The sequence below is a fragment of the Callithrix jacchus genome, chromosome 1, assembly GCF_049354715.1.
Source record: "Callithrix jacchus isolate 240 chromosome 1, calJac240_pri, whole genome shotgun sequence".
Classification (NCBI taxonomy): Eukaryota; Metazoa; Chordata; class Mammalia; order Primates; family Cebidae; genus Callithrix; species Callithrix jacchus.
In genome coordinates, this window is record NC_133502.1 from 41,570,659 (window position 1) to 41,589,083 (window position 18,425).

Consider the following 18,425-nt stretch of genomic DNA (forward strand, 5'->3'; position numbering starts at 1 on the left):
CAAGGAAGACATTATCATATACCACTGCCAAACTCAGCCTTTAAAAAATATTTCCCTTGGAAATATGTAGTTTATCACAACTTTAAGAAAATACGTACTGGCTCACCATAGTGGCTTCTATCTATAATCCAACACTCTGGGAGGCTGAGGTGGGAGGATCACTTGAGGCCAGAAGTTCAAGGCAGTCCAGGACAACACAGCAAGACCTTGTTTCTACCAAAAAAAAGAAAAAATTAACTAGGCATGGTGGCATGCACCTGTAGTCCTAGCTGCCCAAGAGGCTGAGGCAGAAGGACTGTTTGAGCCAAGGAGTTTGAGGCTCCAGTGAGCTATGATTGTACCACTGCACTGCAGGCTGGACAACAGAATGAGTCCTTGTCCCTTTTTAAAAAAAAGATAAAAAGAGAAGAAAATATTTTATTTGGTGGATTAACAGTAAGTATACTGAATGCCCACCTGATGGTATGTATAAAACAGTTTACCTTTTTAAAGTTTTTCAGAGAGAAGCATATGTCTTTATCATAGTAGGCTATATTCGAGAACACTTTATATGCCGTGGTTTTATGTAATTGGGTTAAAAGGGAAATTTAAATGCTACAGATATTTTGTTGCTTGTTGCTTTTTCCCATTTTATCATATGTTGGTTTGTAACCATCACATGCTGGTCTTCATCTGAGTCTTCATCTGAATAAGCACAACATCGGAATTAAGATCTTGTTCTGGAATCAACCACTCAGGTCTGAGTTTCGGTATAGCCATAGACTTTGTCTTGGCGTTGGCCTTAACCTCTCTCTGCCTCAGTTTCCTCATCCGTAAAAGAGGGATACAGTGTACAGAAATAGTAGTGTCAACCTCAGAGTGTTGCTCTGAAGCTTAAGGCATACAGGTCAGTGCCTGACACAAGCATTCTGTAAATATCACTATTATCCTCAGCTGTGCCCCTTGGAATTCTGTTGAGATTGCATGTGTGAATTTACTAAATCTCCCTCAATTCCAGTGTTTTCTGCTCTGGTTTTTAAATCTGGGATGTGTATGTCTTTTCTAGGCTTGAAAGATTGTCCTGGCCTTTTTAATTTTTTTAAGGCTATAAAAACTCCAATTTCAGTGAAGGACATCTCATCATGCTAAGGTCACACATGAGGAATGGTCTTTTGTCACCGGCTGATTACAGTTAACCCTCATTTCTTTCATGGCAGCCATGCGGCGCCTTCTATTTAAATAGAGCTGTTCTTGGCTGTGACTTTTTGAGCCTCTCTGGGTTTAAGTCTAATTTAACTTGCCATTCCAAGTGGGACTATTGTGCAAGCAAAGTCATGATTCACTCATCTGTTCTCTCTAGATCTAATTATCACCAATGTGGCACCTGTGGGGCCCCCTCGAGTGTTCATTCACTACTCTAAATGGTCTAACCTTCTGGGGAAAGAAGTGGCCTTTAGTTGTTATTCTTTGGGGCTGTACAGATGTATTTAGTATGGAATTTGGGAACACAGTAACAACCGTTTTACTTCAACCATTTTCATCATACCAAGCTTATTACTAAAGATTATTCAAAGAATGCGCTACTGGTGTTTGCAGTAGTTACTTGCAATTCCCATTCTATAAAATAAGGCCAGTTTTTGAAGCACAGGAGTCAGGTTTCATGCCTGTGAGGATTCTTCAAGTACTCTCTAAACAAAGGGCATGTTGCTCAGAAAGCATAGGTAAGGCAGAGTGAAAACACCCAGTGTCATGACAGCTGTTCTGTTACCAACACCCCTTCTTATGGACAGCTCTCAGTGAGATGGGGCAAGATAATATTGCCAGCAGTAAGGGTCTTTCCTTCACTTTTTCCAACTAATCTAGACGCGTATTAGGGTCAAAAGAAATACTATCGTTCTTTCGTTCACCAGCATCCTACATATTTATCAGTGGCTTCCCACTGAAAATTTTAATTGTAAGCAATGCTTTAGAATGCGCTGCTCTTGAACTTAGAGGAAATAACAGAGACATTTATATCTATGTGTTTTTAATGGTTAATCACTAGCCACTTTGTGTAGCATTGAATATATGAAACTTGGCCAGGAGTGGTGGTTCATGTCTGTAATCCTAGGACTTTGGGAGACTGGGGCAGGATCACTTGAAGCCAGGAGTTCAAGATAAGCCTGGGCAACAAAGTAAAACCTCAACTCTACAAAAAAATTAAAAAGTTAGGCAGGCATGGTGGCATATACCTGTAATCCTAGCTACTCAGGAGGTTGAGTGGGAGGATCACTGGAGTCCAGGAGTTCAAGGGTACAGTGAGCTATGATCATGTCACCTCGGCCACCAGTCTAGGTGGCAGACCAAGACGCTGTGTCAAAAAAAAGAAACTCAGGGAAATGGGTGAGGAGCGTGGAATTGAGTGCCCATTGTCTGAAGACTTATAATCAAAGGATCCTAGTGAGGATTAATTAACCAATTAAGAATAAGTTAATTATAAAATTAAAAATCAGGAATACCAGGCTTAATGCCTTCATTCATTCTATTTAGCAAACATCTTTTTTTTAATGCCCACAATATTCTAGGTTCTAGAAATACAAAATTACTTGATACCAGTACCTTGACTGACACCTTTCCAACCATGGACTTGGCTCAGACAAACCCCAGTCCATGGTTGTTGTCCACCTGCAGTGCTCGCCAGCTGTGGATTTATGCTGGGGATCCCAACACAACAGCAGCGCTCTTGGAGCTTGGACTGACCTCTCCTTTTCCTGTGTCTTCAGGTTCTGGTTCCCTTTTATCTCAGCTTCACTTAACCTTCCTACCTTTCCACAAAGAGATCAACTCTACATTTCTGAAAGGCATAGCTTAGCTCTGGATTCTTTGACATCTGAGGATATCTCTGACTTTTAGAAAGGGGAACCAAGGGGAAAAATCTACCCATTAAATGTCATTTCAAAGCCAGCTTTACTAGGTACAATTATTCATTGCATATATCCTTTTTAAAAATTATTTTTATTGTACAGATACCTTTAGGTATTTGTTCTTCACAGTATTCTAAAACATTTCACTTCACTTTTTTTTTTGAGACAGGGTCTTGCTCTTTTACCCAGATTGGGGTACAGTGGCGTGATCTTGGCGCACTGCAACCTCCGCCTCCCCAGCTCAAGGAATCCTCTCACCTCAGCCTCCCAGGTAGCTGGAACTACAGGCATGTGCCACCACGCCCAGCTAATTTTTGTATGTTTTTGTAGAAACAGAGTTTCACCATGTTGCCCTGGCTGGTCTTGAACTCCTGAGCTCAAGGGATCTGCCTAGGTCAGCTTCCTAAAGTGCTGGGATTACAAGCGTGAGCCACCACGCCCGGCAAATTCTTGTATGTTTTGGTAGAGATGGGGTTTCAACATGTTGCCCAGGCTGGTCTTGAACTCCTGAGCTAAGCAATCCACCTGCATCAGCTTCCCTAAGTGCTAGGATTACAGGCATAAGCTACCACACCCAGCCAACATTTCATTTTAGAATGAGGAAAACCAGGAATGAGATCCTGTAGCATTAAGACAATCCACCTGTCATCATTTTGATGTAAATTCAAAATTCACAGTGAAGCAATTTCATGGCCTTCTGTAGCCTTTGCTTTTGTTTCTCTGCCTGCTGTATATTTAAGTGGTTGATGGGCTGTGGTACAGGATTACTTCACTGGTCCCTAAAGAAACATTCACTATTGACTGAGTTCTGATTTCAGGGGTTCTTTTTTGGTTGTTTGTCTTTTTTTTTTTTTTTAACTTTTCTCCATATATACCAATAGCAAGATAAATAGCTAAAGTCAACGAAACTCAGCAAAAACCTGTACGTGTGGGTTTATGCATACATTTAGACTTCTACATATTCATGTGTAGAAAACATTATACAAAAAAAGTGTTCTTATTATAGACTTTACATTATAACTTGCAGGTAAACAAATACTGTATCATTTTCTCACTTTTAAAAGATGTTAAACATTGTACAACACTACGAATGACTTCTTTAGGAACAGAAAGGAAGGACCAAGATCAATATTTATTCCCATGACTACCTATTCCAGAAATGAATTACTGTTGCTCTCTTATCGCCTCAGAGTCTTACTTGTTCATGGGAATCAAACCCAGTGATAAAAATGTACCTTGTCAGGGGTGACTACAGCTGTTCTTACATGAGGCAGGCCAGTCACACTGTTTTGACTCCTTTCATGACAGACTCCAATCCCTGTAACTGTGAGTCAATTATGTGGAAAACCACAAATCCACATTGATAAGAAAGCTGAAAAAAAAAGTGGCTTGGCCATATGTAACGTATTTTCTTTCATTCTACTAATGCAGATCTTGCACAAAACTGTTAGAGACACAGGTAGATAAATATCATTTATATTTGACCTTACGTAACATAAAGCTTTGTTTGCCTGATTTATTAGTAAAAGGGACAGAGTATGCTGAAAACTTAAGACTTGTATGCAGAAAGAGACTTTCAGAAAAAAATTCACTGAAGCAATTTAAAAGTGCAAATTAGAAGTCGTCTCTATGTCCATCACTTGAGAAATGGATTTTTTAAACTCTGCAATGAAAATTCACTGGACTCCCACCATATTTCATCTAACTCCATAGTCGGCAAGCTACAGCATAGTTTTCTCCATAGCATGGAGAAAATACAGCCCACTCTTGATTTGTTTGTTTATTTGTCTTGTAGAGATAGGGTCTCTCCTTCTTGCCCAGGTTGGTCTCAGATTCTTGGGCTCAAGCAGTTCTCCTGCCTCAGCCTCCCAAAGTGCTGGGATTACAGGCTTGAACCACTGTGCCTGGCCGGCCCACTGTTTGTGTAAATGGAGTTTTATTGGAACATAACTACATTCGTTTGTTTATATATAATCTATAGCTGGCTTTCATGATACAGTTGTAAAATTGATTAGTTACATTATAAGACCGTGTGGCCCTCAGTGTTGAAATAAAATATTTACTATCAAGCCCTTTACAGAAAAAGTTCACTGACGCCTGATCTAAATTGAAATGTCATCAATTGTAAAATGCACCATTACTTTATGTACCACTAATAAAAAAATATGCCAGTAAAATTATAAGCCATCAATTGTGAGAAGCATTCTGATTTTAGAGATGGTTAAAATATTTTTTAAAAGATCTTAAAAATTGATAAGTTGTAAGTATATAGCACTTCAAATAAGTGAATTATGGCATTTATTTCAATAAATTTCAAATGTTAAATGTTGAATAAAAAATAGGAATAAAACAATTTGCAGAATGATATAAACAGCATGATATTATTTATCTGACTTTAAAAACACACAATGCATGTCTGTAAATGCAGCTATGTATAGGTAAACATAATTTAAAAGAATTGGAAAGATGTAAAGAAAACTCAGGATAGAGACTTTTCCCTGGAAGGAGGAGAGAGGGCCAGGATCATGGTGGAAAACTAGGGGGGAATTGATTTTTATCGGTAATGTTCTACTTTTAAAAGAGGTGATTTACTAATAACAACTAATTTTTAAAAGCATCAAAATGTGAACAACCTGGAAGAAAACATGTCAAAATATTAACTGTGGTAAATTTTGTGGAGTAGAAATACGAGTGACTGCATTTTAAATGGTATCTCGCTGTAATTTTAAAGAACGTCATGGATAACTAAAAAAGATGAGTCATATTGTTTCTGTCTGAATCAAAAGAGATTAAGATTTTTTAAAGTACATGTTAATCAATTACCTGACGTTACAGACTAATCCTGTTTTTCTACTGGGGCATTCAGATGAAACAACATGCAAGTCAGGGCCACGTTTCATAGTTAGAACTGTTTTTAATAATGGTGGTACAGCTAATCTTTAAAGACAGTGCACGTTGTTCCTCACCACAAAGAAACTCCAGTGAGAAAAGTTAAATGTCAGGTGTGCTTCACCAAACTGAAAGAGCTTGTCATGATTCATGTTACTGATGTCACTTCTTTCAGCCTGACCTCACTTGTTTTGAAATGTTCCTTGTGCTTTTACAGGAGTTTATGTGTTGTCACATGCAGTGCAGACCCTCTGGTTACTTATTAAATGTGTCACTTTGTCATTTGTCTATAGCAAGGCTTCTTAAAATCTTCGCTATCAGGATATTCAGAAATTCAAATCTGTGAGATGGTAATTTACCCCTACCAGATTGTTTGTTCTGATAATGAGGATACACTCACCGACCACTGCTTTCATTTACTTTCAGTTGTTGTTATTGTTGTTCTAAACCTGCCTTTCTCTCACTTGGAGTATTTCACCAGACATAACTCATGCTGCCTGCCTTTCAGGATTCAAAAAGTGAGATCTGCCCGAGAAAGTGGTAGCAGGAACCGTGGTCATGGTGGCCTTGAGTCTGTGAAGCTGTAGTGCCTGAGACAATGCTCCCATGCCACTAGAACCAAAATGGGGTGCTGTGCATCTCACCATGTAACTCCACTTTTTCTTTTTCCAGTTCAATTTCACCATTTAGTATTGAGAGCACAAGACGCCAGAGACGGTCTGAATCCCCAGACTCCAGAAAACGGCGTATCCACAGATGTGATTTTGAGGGATGCAACAAAGTGTACACAAAAAGTTCTCACCTGAAGGCTCACCGGAGGACACATACAGGTACAGCTGTGCAGGGCTTCTCACCTGTGAGCCAGTGGGAGTCTGTAAAGCACCGGCCACTCACCTCGGGAGCCTTTCGTACTCATTCGTCCTGTGTACATCTCAAGTCCAGTTCCCTCCTTCTAGGCAGAATGTCTTTCTCTCTCTCTCTCTGTGTTGAAAAAGGCTTAAGTCTTAGTGAACTTCAGAAACCAATAAAGTATTTGAGCTTTTAAAATGTTGGAAACACAGTGATCTGGTAGTCTTTCTCATAATCAGTATCACCATGTCATCATTATAGAGTCTATCAGTTTTTAAAATGTCCGCATGGTGCATCAAAGAAGAAACTGAGCAAAATTATTCTCTCTCTTAAAGTTAGTATTTTATCCATTCCTTCAGATCATGCTTTTTTCTCTTCTCAAAATTATCTCCCGGGCAGGTGCTGTGGCTCACGCTAGTAATCCCAGCACTTTGGGAGGCTGAGGTAGGCAGATCATGGGGGCAAGAGATTGAGACCATCCTGGCCAACACGGTGAAACCTCGTCTCTACTAAAAATACAATGATTAGCTGGGTATGGTGGTGCGTGCCTGTACTCCCAGATACTCGGGAGGCTGAGGCAGGAGAATAGCTTGCCTCGCCATGTAACGAGGGGCAAGGTTGTAGTGAGCGGATGATCGCACCACTGCACTTCCAGCCTGGTGACAGAGCGAGACTCCATCTCAAAAACAAACACAACAACAAGAACAACAAAAATCTCTCCCAAATAGCAAATAGGTAAACAACTGAAGAATAAAAAATGACATATACACATATATGTAGCATTGTGGAAGTTTTTACAAACACTCAGGCATAACTCCATTTGATTCACACTGGCTTTTTTTATAAATCAGGAGAGGAGTTTTAGTATTGACAGTTTACAGAATCGGAAATTGATAACACAATTGATTAACTGCCTTTGCCACTGTTCACCCATCCGTCTAGAAAATGAACTGGTGACTGCACTTAGCCCCTGCCCACCCCATCCTCTGCCTTCTGTGTCCCTCAGCTGGCATCCTCTGGCCTCCTGGGCTTTCTGTTTCTCCTGGATGCCCCCAGTGGAAGGCCCTGGCAAGAGACTGAAGATAAGAGGAGGGCGCCATAATTCCACCACCTCTTTTTTAGAAAGTGGTGAGTGGACTGTGTGAAGCCCAAAGAAGCTGATAGAGCAGGAAAACTCATTCACACATTCCCAGTAAAGCACGCCTCACAGCAGCCAAGTCCCGTCCAGTGTCTTTCCTTGACAGCATCTGCCACTGAGTGGAAATTTCACATGTAACAGATTCCCGTCTCAGACATATGAAAAGAACTGTACCCTGTAAACTGCTTCCCAGCTTAGGTGTCAAAATAATTGAAATTAGCACCCTTTTCCATTTAGCCCATGTTCCCTCTCTGCTCTCTATTCTTTTTCCTTTCCTACTTAATTAGAGGCAGGGTCTCACTATGTTGGCCAGGCCGGTCTTGAAGACCTGGGCTCAAGTGGTCCTTCCACCTTGGCCTTTCAAAGTTCTGAGATTACAGGTGTGAGCCACTGCACCCAGGGTCCTTTTTCTACTTATTCTAGATTCTTCTCTATGATTATGAGCTTCTTAATGAGAGGTTTTTTTCTGTTTCTTATGCTCTGTTTTTAAGTCAGTTTCTTTATTATTAAGGCAAAGAATGAGTGTAAAGACATGGAAATTGAATAAGCATAAAACATTCTACCAGTAGATAGCACAGATCACAGCAGGAAGTATGATTAGGCCATATTACTCACTTTTTATAGGAGCATTTCTGTTTTTAAAAATGGCTTTCTGTACTGAATCAGCACATATTTTGAGTTATTCCTATTCTCTTTGAGCTTTCTGGAATGCATATTAGCCTCATTTTCACACAGATACCTCCATTCCTCTTACCCAAGGGATGAACAGTGAAGGGGAGGGAAATTTTTAATCAGGTACTATTAAAGGATTTAACTCCATGGCATTATAGGATTTTTTCTTACAGGTTCTAACATATACCATGAGAGCAGAGGAGATACCATGTATGCATTATCATTCAAAGCAATCTAAAGCTTGCATGCTGTGCTAAAGCAGAATTAATTAGCTTGGCTTATTAATACAATGAAATCATGGACTCTAAGGGTCAGAATGGACTTTATATGTTACAGTCTAGTGTTTCCTAAGTAGGGGAACCCTTTGCATGTCATACCTCACAGAGAGCGAGTCACTGCTATGCAGTTTTCTGCATACTTACGTGTATTTTTAAGAATTTCTTCTTAACGACTGGGTGATTGCAGCTGTTACTATGTCTTTTACACTTCTGGCTATTGTTCCCACATTAGTAATTTAACCAACTCTCTTTAAATGCTCTGAGTGATCACTTATTCTTCTGCAACACAATCTGAAGGCAGAGTTCTTCTCTTACAAAGTCCAATAGTCTCTTACGGTGCTGTTTAGATCTGGAAACCTTCTGGTTGAGCAGAATGGCTCTAATGATAACGCTGTAATTTTCACTCTCTAGCCCCGGGGCTCCTCTCAACACTGTCACGAACCAACTAGCGTCTTAATTCTCCAAATCAAACACCTCTAGTTTTCTCAGCCATGTCTCCAACTGATCATTGTGTCCCTTCAAGTTTTGATACCACAGATTGAGGGAAGACATCCTGTGAATGGACTTCTCTCAATACATGTGTACCCCAAAGATATTGTGAGTTCAGTTCCAGACCACCCCAGGAAAGTAAATATCACAGTAAAGCAAGCCACACAATTTTTTTGTTTTCCTATTACATTTAAAAGTTGTGTTTACACTATACTCAACTGGGCAATAGCATTGTCTAAAAAAAGTACATATCTTAATTAAAAAGCACTTTGTTGCCAACAAGTACTAATAGTCCGTCTGAGCCTTTTGGCTGGTGGAGGGTCTTGCCTCTGTGTTGATGGCTGATAAGTGATCAGGGTGGTAGTTGCTGAGGTTGGAGTTACTGTGGAAATTTTCTAAAATAAGACAACAATGAAATTTGCCACGTGAGTGGACTCTTCTTTCATAAAAGATTTCCCTGTAGCATGTGATGCTGTTTGATAACATTTTACCCACCCGTAGAACTTCTTTCTAAATTGTAGTCAATCTTCTAATGCTATCAACTAAATTCGTATAAACGTCTAAATCCGTCATTGTCATTTCAACAGTGTTGACAGCATCTTCACCGGGAATATATTCCATTTCAAGAATCACTTTTTTTGCTCATCCATAAGAAGTAATTCCTCATTCATTCAGGTTTTATCATGAGCTTGCAAGAATTCAGTCACATCATCAGGCTCCACTTATAATTCTAATTCTCCTGCTGTTTCTACCACTTCTGCAATTCCTTCCCCCATGGAAGTCTTGAATCCCTCAAAGCCATTGATGAGGACTGAATCAACTAATTCCACATTCCTGTTCATGTTGATTTTTGACTTATCATAAATCACAAATGTGCATAATGGCATGTAGAATGAATCCTCTCCAGAGGTTTTTTAATTTACTTTGCCCAGATTCACAAGAGGAATCACTAGCTATGAAGCTATAGTCTTATGAAATGTATTTCTTAAATGATAAGACTTAGAAGTCAAAATGACTCCTTGATCTATGGGCGGAAGAATGCAGGAAAACAACACCCATCTCCTTATACATCTCATCAGAGCTCTAGGGTGACCAGGTGCATTGTCAATGAGCAGTAATATTTCTCAAGAAATCTTTTTTTCTGAGCAGTAGTCCTCAACATTGGACTTAACATTCAGTAAACCATGCTGTAAAAATCCAGGCTTTGTTGTTACATTTATGCAGCACAAGCAGATTTAGCATAATTCTTTAAGGACCCTAGGATTTTCAGAATGGTATATGAGCCTTGGCTTCAACGTAGTTACTGGCTCCATTAGCCCCTAACAAGAGTCAATCTGTGCTTCGAAGCTTTAAAGCTAGGCATTGACCTCTCCTCTCTAGCTTGGAAAGTTGTAGATGGCATCCTCTTTCAATAGGAGGCTGTATCGTCTACACTGAAAATCTGTAGTTTGATATGGCTGCCTGCATCAGTGATCTTAGCCAGATCTTCTGGATCACTTGCTGCAGCTTCTACATCAGCACTTATACTTATATGTTATGGACGCAGCTTCTTTCTTCTTTCCTTAAGCCTTGTGAACCAACCTTCTCTAGCTTCTGACTTTCCTTCTGTAGCTTTTTTACCTCTCTCAGCCTTCATAGAATTGAAGAGTTAGGCCCTTGCTGTGGGTTAGGCTTTAGCTTTAGGGAATACGGTAACTGGTTTGATCTTCCATCCAGACCACTCAAAATTTCTCCAAATCAGCGGTAAGGCTGTTTGGCTTTCTTATCATTTGTGTATTAACTGGAATAACATTTTAATTTCCTTCTGGAATTTTTCCTTTGCTTTCGCAACTTGGCTAACTGGCTCAAGAGGCCTAGCTTCCAGCCTGTCTCAGTTTTTGACGTGCCTGACTTGCTAAGCATAATCATTTATAGCTTTTGATTCGAAGTGAAAGATATATGACTTTTCCTTTTGCTTGAACACTTAGGGGTTATTGCAGGGTTACTAACTGGCCTAATCTCGATGTTGTTGTGTCTCAAGGAACGGGGGGGAGCTCAAGAAGAGGGAGTGAGATGGGGTAGCAGCTGGTCAGTAATGCAGTCACAACACACACAACATTTATCCATTAAGTTTGCCATCTTGGGTACAGTCCATGGAACCCCAAAACAATTACAGTAGAAACATCAAAAGATCACTGATCACAGATCACCATAAGAAATGTAATAGAAGTTTGAAATATTACGAGAATTACCCAAGTGTGACACAGAGATGCAGAGTGAGCACATGCTATTGGGAAAATGGCACCGACACACTTGCTCGACATCGGATTGCCACAAAACTTTAATGTGTGGAACAGGCACACACACACAATATCTTCAAAATCCAGTAAAGTGCAGTAAAATAAGATATGCCTGTATATGCAAAATAATATTAAGTTTTTTAGCAGTTTACTCTATTAGGTTATCTAAATCAACACTGACAACTGTATCTTGTCTATTCCTTGTACCTATAATAGATTTCTTTTAAAAGAAAGAAATTTTTTTTCTTTCTTTTAAAAGCCATCAGCTCCAACCATATATATAACATTGCGTTTATAAGGAATTATAGGTAAAGATTTCTTGTACCTATAATTTCTTATAAATGCAGTGTTACATATGTGGTTGGAGCTGATGGTTTTGCTTGGAAGTAGTGTGCTTCTGATCACTGAAAGTGTTGAGGCACAGGCTGGAAATAGAGGACAGAATCATTATTCTGAAGGTTGCACATACTTTTTCAAGCCTAAGAAATAATTATTTGTATTCATTTTCTTGATTTGGGCTCTTTTTCTAATAAATTGAAATGACTTGAAAGTTCTCCCCACCCACTTTGCTTTTATTAATTTTGCTCTCTGTTTCAGCTTCTCCATCTGTACCAGATAATTGATGAATGATTGAATAGGATGGGTTCAAGGAAAACCCTAAGACATGATCTGAGAGGCCTCCATTCAGTTGCATCTTAATTCTTTAAACAGTATCCAAAATCCACCTAGCTCCCCTATTTCCAGCTCACATTTCTCTGTCTCACAGCTACATCGAAATTTCCTTGTGAAACACCTGCCCAAAACCAAGATATGTCAAATCCATTCATCCACTCAGCAGAGAGATAGTTACTATGTACAGGCGTAGCATCCTTGAACTATTACCAGTCAAATAACATTTTTTTTTAAAAGAGTGAAATTCACTTGATTTTCTGTAACTAGTTCAAAATGAGCCCACACTGACTTCTGATTTATAATTATGTGTAAGATTTTATAACAGTGTCCAAAATGAAATCAAAGCTAGATCTATAGGGAATCAGCTTGGTTTGCATGCTCTTAGTAAATATCTTCTTAGCCTTCCCTTTGCTTCAGGCATATTGAGCAAGTTACTCGTGTGTGACCAATAACAATTAAATTGGAGTTTGGCATTTTAACATTTGACTTACGAGAGCCATGCACGCTATGGGAGGGGAGTAAGTATCAGTGAGAAACTTCCCTTTAGAAAGTTAATTTCACATTTAATGCTTGATCTTTTTGTACCATATAAGTACCTGATCAGCCGTCTTTTTATTTATGACTGTGACAGTAATTTAAACATTTTTAGGTATTTCAAAGAGGAACATTTTCTAGATATTAGCAAAGAATTTACAGTAGAAAAAGAAATGCTGAGGAGTGCCTTTCTAAATTTAAAAATAAGTATATTTTCATGAATGTGCAGTTCGGATAATAGCATGAAGATATGACCAGGAATTTTTAAATGAGTTTATTAACACCTGCCTGTGCTTAATCAGGCACGTTAAAAAGGAAAAAATATATCTCAGCCATCACATACACATTATTGTCAGCAGGTTAATTATTTATATCCACTGTCTGAATTGTGAGTCTCTGTACATGAAGCAGTTTACAGAGTATTTAAATATTTATATTCATAAATAAATATTAGCACTTAAATGAATATGCATTGCCATTTAAATTAATATGGTCATTTAAATCTGTGCTATACAAAACAATTATGCACTACAGATTCCCTCATGTTAAGAATTCTATTGCTTATTAACTGAGTTGCATTTGAATTTTAGAAGAAACTAATTTTGTGAATTTGGTTTTGCTGTTTAGAATTCTCTATTTTCTAAAAAAATTAATGCTCTAGTAATATCTACAGTGCAGTACAAGCAAATACCATTCAGGCATCAGTGATTCCTGCAGCCACTAGATGGTGCCCCAGAACCAGATGTTGGGTCTAGTCTAGAAGAGAGTCTGAAAAGAAGAAGCTAGAACTCTGGTGGTATGTATGCTGTGGCATTAAAATGGAACTGGGATACTGACGTTATCAGTGTTCTGCAGAATATTAAAATTTAATGATGAAGTTTGAAAACACAAAATGAAGATAAAATCGGATTTTTTTTCAAAGTAATTGGAATATGTAAAAATAGTCTGTTTCAAATGAATCTGGAAATATTTTCTATCCCCAATTAACATACTGTTCTCTAATAAATTTGTGAGGGCCAGTAGGTAATCCTGTATAATATTCATTTTAATTCATGTGAAAACCATACACCTCTAACCTTAAAAATTAGTAAACTTAAGGTAGTCATATTTCTAAGGAATTATTCATATCTGAATTTTGCACATAAAGGAAGTTTAATCATACAGATGCTTAAAAATATTAAGCAATTCTGATGTAATTTCCAAAGTACGTTTTTCCCTACCTTTATGAAACCGCACATTGTTTAATAATTTTTCTCTCAATGAATGAAGCCTCTGTAATTAATATCAAATACTGTAACAGATTTATTACATTAATTATATTTGATTACATCTTTGAAATGCACATACACATATGTACACACGCCCTCCACACAGAGGGCACTAAATGACTGCAGATTTTGTCCTTTCTCGCTTTCTTACTTGCCTCATCATTTCTTGCTGCTATTCCTGTATTTCTTGCTTCTGATTTGAATCTTCATCTTCATTTACTGGATGAGATTCTGAAGTGGTTGAGGATATTCCTACAAAGAAAATTGGGGGCTTTGTGACAGCCCTATGTCCTGGTGGCCTTTTGTTCACAGGTGCTTGTGGTTGCTAGATCTTAACTTCAGATGAGTAAATGCTGCTGTTCATGACTTCACATCTGTACTTATTAATTAAATAGCTCATTCCACCTAAAGCTCTATTTCAGACCCCCCCATCTAGATTCCTTGTTAGAAAAAGCACAGGGCTTAATGATGCCAAGATAATAAATCATTTAAGAGTACACTGACACTTTTCAAGGAAAACTCCTCTCCTGTAAGTTATAAGTCCTGATCAAATAGCTTGTGAATATGAACTATACTGGTAACTGTTGAGACTTAAGAAAATAAAATAGAAATATCACCAAACTTGAAGTCCGGAGACAAAAGTTTGAATCTGTCTTTGGCCCCTAGCTGGTTGGCAAACTTAGGACAAATTACTTAACTTGTGTGAATCTCAGGTTTTCTTTTTTACCTTTGAACAAGTACGTAGCTCTTCAAGTGGTTTACATTTTCTCATCACATGTGTAAATCCCTGGAAAGGAACAAGGTTAGGGCACATGGACATTGTATTAGGAAAGCAGTGGAGCTGAGATTGAAACTCTGGTTTCTCTCAAGCCTATGCTTGTCCTTAAAGCTGGTCTCAGACTAGTTTGCCGATAACCTGCGAGTCCTCTCTTCACTAGAGCCATGCTCCTATGCTATGCATCTCTACCCAGCAGCACCTACCTGTTTAGCATCAGCCCTTCAGCGATGATAAAGTAATGAGAGAGCAAGAGACTTTAATCTGTTTTTAAGGATTTCATTTAACATACAGTGGTCTCTCTTCCCAGTCTACTCAAATTTTATTAGAAGCCAGTGAGAAGACATGGACCAGAAGCATTAATCATCAGATAAAATTAAATAGTCTGCTCTTGAGTGCTTGTTTGGCACATAGCTCTTTGAATGTAATGGGTGCTATGTACAAATGAAGACAGCAAAAAGTTCTAAATCTGGTGGGAGAGATGGCCTCATTCATACATAGCCAGCATGTAAAATAATATGTAATAGGAAAGCAGTGAGTGAGCTCTATGCAGGTTGCTACAGTGGCACTGAAGGGGTCATTGGTCCTGACTGGAGGGAGGCAGCAAGCATCACCTGCCCATGCAGACCGTCTTGTTTCCGTGCCACCTCCAACAAGGAAAACAAATAATTTGGATTGGTAACAAAATGCTTCGGAGGCATAGCACTTATTTTCATTAATGGAGAAGGGAGTCATTTTAACCTGTCATGGAGAGTTTTTGTTTAGAAACACATGCTTAAGATTTACAGTGCTTGGAATGTAGGCAACCATTCTGTACATAGTTGAGCAAATTTTGTTTTAAAAGTTTTACCTTATTTTTATTTTAAAAATAAGTTGGTCTTTTTTCCTATATTTAGAAAAGACTTCTAAATCTATTATTTATTTTTTTGGAGGGGGGAGGAAGGGAGGAAGGCAGGAAGGGATGAAGGAAGGAAGGAAGGGAGGAAGGAAGGAAGGAAAGGAGGAAGGGGGGAGGGAGGGAAGGGAAGGAAGGAAATCAAGCAATGAGAGAGACATTGCCGACCTGGATCTAGAGGTTTACAAGTTGATTTCTTTTTTTTTTTTTTTTTTTTTTTTTGTGAGAGAAGGAAAGAAAAATGAGTAAAGGAGAGGAAGAAAGAGGGAGGGTGAACGGAAATATTGCTTAATTCTGAAAAAAAATGGGTATTAATAATGGCCAATCAATGTTTCATTTAAACCTATGAGTAGGTGTGATGTGGTATTGACAAGAATGTATATTTTGTGTATTTGAAGTGGAGAGCTCTATAAATATTTATTAAGTTTACTTGTTCCAAATCTGAGTTTGAGTTATTTTTATTTTAAAAATAAGTTGATCTCTTTTTCCTATATTTAGAAATGACTTCTAAATCTATTGTTTTTATTTTTATTATTTTTCTTTAACCCCATTTTAGTCTGACTCTGGTATATTTTTATTTTAAAAATAAGTTGATTTTTTTTCTATATCTAGAAAAGACTTCAAAACCTATCAATTATTACCTCATTTAAGTAAATAAATTATTAATGAGTTCTGTTTCATAATTCTTTTTATGTTAGCACATAAATTATCAATGACAGTGCAAAGTTAAGGATGCCATGGGATTTTTATAGTGTCTTCATTACCTCATTCTCCTTACTTTGCTTTGGGGGCTTTATTTTATCCATACATCCATCAAAGCTGGGTTATATGAAAGGTATGGAATAATAATATCTTTATCCTTTCTACTTTCTCTTATTCTGCCTAAGAAAACTGGATTTGACTGTTGGTCATCTTATCCTGAATGGTAAAATTAACTGCTACTAATATAAAATTTGTGGTTTTAATAGAATTATTAAAGACAATAAGGAACTGTATTTTGGTAGAATATAGATTCATCATTAAAGGGTATATAAAAATAGGGTCGGGTGCATTGGCTCACACCTGTAATGTCAGCACTTTGGGAGGCTGAGGTGGGAGGATCACCTGAGGTCAGGAGTTCTAGACCAGCCTGGTGAACATGGCAAAACCCATCTCTACTAAAAATATAAATATTAGCTGGGCATGGTGGCATGCCTCTGTAGTACCAGCTACTTGGGAGTCTGAGGCAAGAGAATCACTGGAACCTGGGAGGCAGATGTTGCAGTGAGCTGAGACCATGCCACTGCACTCCAGCCTGGGTGACAGAGCAAGACGCCATCTCAAAAAAAAAAAGTAGAAATAATGGATTCAGAATGCTCAAGATAATTCAATTAAAAATCTTCATAACTAAGAATAATAGAATTATAAGACATATGTTTTAAATGTTTAAATAATGCTCATTTGAGTAACAAAGTACAAGACTCGATCACATTATCATGTTGCTAATTTTAGAGGTGTAAAACAAAATATTTGCAGACTAGAACGTAAATGGCACTAGTATTAAATACTTTACAAATCTGTTTTTCTTTTCAAAAGTATATATTCTAATTCATTAGACAAGAAAATATAGAATAGATAGAATGCAAACAGTATATACTCTGTCTCACTAAGTAGATTACTCTTATGTTAACCCTACTATGTACTATTCTTTTAAAGAAAAGGAAGTATTTAAATTAAAGTAGTTTCATTCATTTGATCAACAAGTCTCTCTTAGCATATAGCACTAACATATTAGGCTCTGGGGTACAGTAATGAGAAGGCTCAAAGCCATCCTCAGTATAGCACTACTCAGTGGGACAGAGAGGAAAACCTTCAATCACAGTGTGGTGTGAAGAGAGTGTCTCAGTATTGTGGGGCCAACATGTGGTATGATCCGATTATCTTCCAGAAAGTTTTCTTTCTCTACAGCATGGACAATAAATTGGAGTGCATAGGAGGTAAGATAGAGAAACAGTCATTTAAAACTGGTCCTGGTAGAAGGTGGAAAAGGACTTAAAGTGAGGTAGACCACCACTGTGGGGATAAACTGGGAGGACTGCTGGATAGATTTTAGAAGACAGAACTGGCAGATGTAATTAATCAGAGTAGGGTAGGCAGGGAATCACAAAGAGGGAACAGTCCAAGAAATCTCTCCAGCTGGAGACGTTGATGACTGGGTACCTGAGTAGGTAGAGTTACTATTTTTCCAGAAAGCAAAACAGGAAGAACATATTTAGGTGGTAAGTGCTGAGCAAGTTTTGGTCATGTTGAAGATGCTTTCAGACCGCCAGTTGGAAATGTCCTGTATCCCACTCTGGTGCTTAGGAGAGAGACTGAGGTATAGCTGCTTAGGAATCTTTCCCTTATGAGTTGTGGCGGAAGCCATATTAGCCAAGAGGAACAGCTGCCAGGTGAGAAGTTAAGTCAAAATCTTGGGAAACATTTATGCGACAGGTAAAGGAAGAGGTCTCTGCAAAAGAAACTGAGGAAAAAGTAGCCAGTCACTTAGGAAAGTAAAGGACACTATGTAGAAATGAAAACTCAGAACAGCCAAAAAAAATATTGCCTTTTGACTTTGAACTTTTTACTTAGACTAAAGCTCACTTTTATTGTAGGTTATTTTGGGTCATTTATATTGGATTTCTGGGTGAGAAGGGCTAGCCTGTGTGTTAACGCCATTGTCTGTCCTGTAAGTGGCAATTCACACTTGCAATCTCCATGCCCAGTTCTGACCAGATACCCTGGTTTATTTCAGCACTGATTTAAAATGTTGAGAGACAGGATGAG

General features: G+C 38.3%; 1 protein-coding gene across 19 annotated transcripts in view; it reads left to right on the top strand.

Moving 5' to 3' along the window:
- KLF12 (KLF transcription factor 12) overlaps window positions 1–18,425 on the top strand; it is a 653,112-nt gene that overhangs the window by 616,542 nt on the left and 18,145 nt on the right. For 18 of the 19 annotated variants that reach the window (XM_078347015.1, XM_078347211.1, XM_078347076.1 and 15 more), the window contains one exon: window positions 6,444–6,601. The exons of the other annotated variant lie outside the window; for it this stretch is intronic. In XM_078347015.1, the coding sequence (XP_078203141.1) occupies window positions 6,444–6,601 (158 nt within the window). The remainder of the gene's footprint in view (window positions 1–6,443; window positions 6,602–18,425) is intronic. 19 annotated transcript variants of the gene reach the window in all.